The sequence below is a fragment of the Myzus persicae genome, unplaced genomic scaffold (genome assembly GCF_001856785.1).
Source record: "Myzus persicae strain clone G006 unplaced genomic scaffold, MPER_G0061.0, whole genome shotgun sequence".
In the NCBI taxonomy this organism is placed as follows: Eukaryota; Metazoa; Arthropoda; class Insecta; order Hemiptera; family Aphididae; genus Myzus; species Myzus persicae.
The window spans coordinates 51,662-54,033 of record NW_019104458.1 but is presented as its reverse complement, the minus strand read 5'-3'; the positions used below and the strand labels follow the sequence as shown (position 1 = coordinate 54,033).

Below are 2,372 nucleotides of genomic sequence, written 5' to 3'. Positions count from 1 at the left end.
ATTTTCTTCACTATTAAATAGTTCATCAGTCTTTTCCTCATCATGATTTATAGTAACACAATTATTATTATTTTCACTGCTTAGTTCTTCATTATTGGTACAATGTAAGTTATCATACACTATATTATCAAACATATTCAAATTAAATGTATCATCAAGTATTTCCATTGGCATATTTTGTATATCAAAATTCAAAAACTCATCAACATTAGATTGTATTTGCTCACTACCAGGTGTTTCAGCTTTATTACACTCTTCTATTATAAGTTTTATTTTGTCATTATCTGTTAATAGTTTATCTTGTAAAATAAATTTGATGACATGCTTTGCTATTAAAAACTCATCAATTGTTGGTCTAAGTAATACATCAGATTTTAAATCATTGTTGGGAATGGAGGAAATATCTGATGTATTAAATGATCTATTTGGTATGCATTTATCGTAGTCAACTGCATTTTCATCAAAAGGATAAAGACCACATGCTCTAAATCCATTTTGGATGACTTCAATTGTTATTTTGTCAAATGCTTCCTTAAATATTGTAGCAAAATTAAATTTATTTATTGTTTTTGAATCACACTGTTTGTATTTATGAACAACTTTTTTCCAGTGTGATTTTAATGGCTTAAAAATAGAGACATCGCATGGCTGTAATATATGTGTAGCATTTGGAGGTAAACAGTACAAATGTATTTGTTTATCAGCACAAAATTCAGATAAATCTAAGCTTAAATGACTACTGTGACCATCCAAAAATAATATCACGGGGAATGGAACCTTTTTTTCGACCAAACTAGGATATAAAGAATTTGCTATATATTCAAAAAAAGTGGAAGAAATCATCCAACCACTATCCGATCGACCAAACACCCAACTATTAGGTAAATTTTTAACAATTGCAGCAGGTATACGTTTGTAAGGATAAACAACCATTGGAGGAAATGATGTACCATCAGCTGAAAAGGAACATAAAACAGTTGTACATTCTTTTTCTGGACCTTTTGCAACCTCATAAAAGTTTGGCATTTGCTTTAGGCATAATACTTTGCCTGTTTTAGGGCAAGTATTCATTCCAGTTTCATCACAATTTAGAATGCGTCTACTATCATCTAATATATCCACACAGTTTTCATTTATTAAAAAATTTTTCACACCAGCAAACCAGTTTTTAATTTGGTCTTGTGTTACCAAAGCCCTTGCTTTTGATACAACTTCAGCATTTCTTTTCCCAATTTCACTGTGGCGTTTTAAAAATAAATTTAACCATTTAATACCAGGCCTACAATTAATGAAAGGTGTATCACGGGTAAACTGTTTCAATACATTTTGTACAGAGTCCCTAATATCATCTGGTCTGACTGGAAAACCAACTGCTGCCTTGGCTAGAATCCAATTCTTAATTCTAATTTCTTTTTCTTTTGACAGATATGTCTTAGGACCCATTTTTCTTTCCAATGGAACCTTTTTATTTAATTTATTTGATAGAGTACCTTTAGGGATATTAAAACTAGCACTAGCTTTACATAGAGTCATTTCTTTTTGTTGAACTGCTACCATTGCCCTTTTCAAGTCCTCTTCACTGTACCTGAATCGCCTTTTTACCTCTTCCATTATATATAGGTACAATTATTTTATGCTAAATTAAAAATAGTTATACCTAACAATATTAATTTAAAGTGTACTTTTTTGATTGGTAATGTTCATTCACTAGAATTTACATTGAAACACCAGTAAATGAACCAACAATAAATACCTGTTCATTTATTGGTACAATTCATTTAAAACAACATTGTTATATAGTTATCATTTTTGTAAAAGCATTATATATTTAATTTTGTTAATTTTAGCCAAAAAAATTATTTTTACTTTTCCAGTGAATGAACACTGTGTTCATTTAATAGATTTGTAGTACTTCCCTAGTCCAGTACATGAACATCATGATATCAGAGTTAAATAAACATTTTAGATAATTAAAAATGACAAATTCGTGTTCCTGAACATTTATACATCAATATTAGTATATAGTTACCTTTAAAATCTAATGGTTGGATCAAAAAAACCTTATTCTGTGGACCATTATATTTTTTAAAAATAAGACATTTGATATCATTATTACCTTTATCTACACATGACTAATAAACGATATTACTATCAGTAATTCAAATTATTATCAAATACTTATGTTTACAGTGTCACCAAAGCTACAATTTTAAGTTTTTTTTAATAACATTTATAAAAACATCAGTGTTGCCCAATTCTTAACATTATTAAAAACTTAAAGTTTGTTCATTCACTAGGAGTGTTCATTAACTGGTGTCATCACCCATTTTTTGTTAATCTGCATTTTAAGTACCTATCTATTTTATTTGATA

General features: G+C 28.6%; 1 protein-coding gene across 1 annotated transcript; it reads right to left on the bottom strand.

The window, feature by feature from the left end:
• Window positions 1-11: 11 nt before the first annotated feature.
• LOC111042323 lies at window positions 12-1,611 on the bottom strand (the record flags this gene model as incomplete). The annotated part of the gene is made up of 1 exon (XM_022326895.1): window positions 12-1,611. A coding segment is annotated over exon 1 (1,600 nt), but the record flags the coding sequence as incomplete, so codon positions are not given.
• Between the last annotated feature and the right edge of the window lie 761 nt (window positions 1,612-2,372).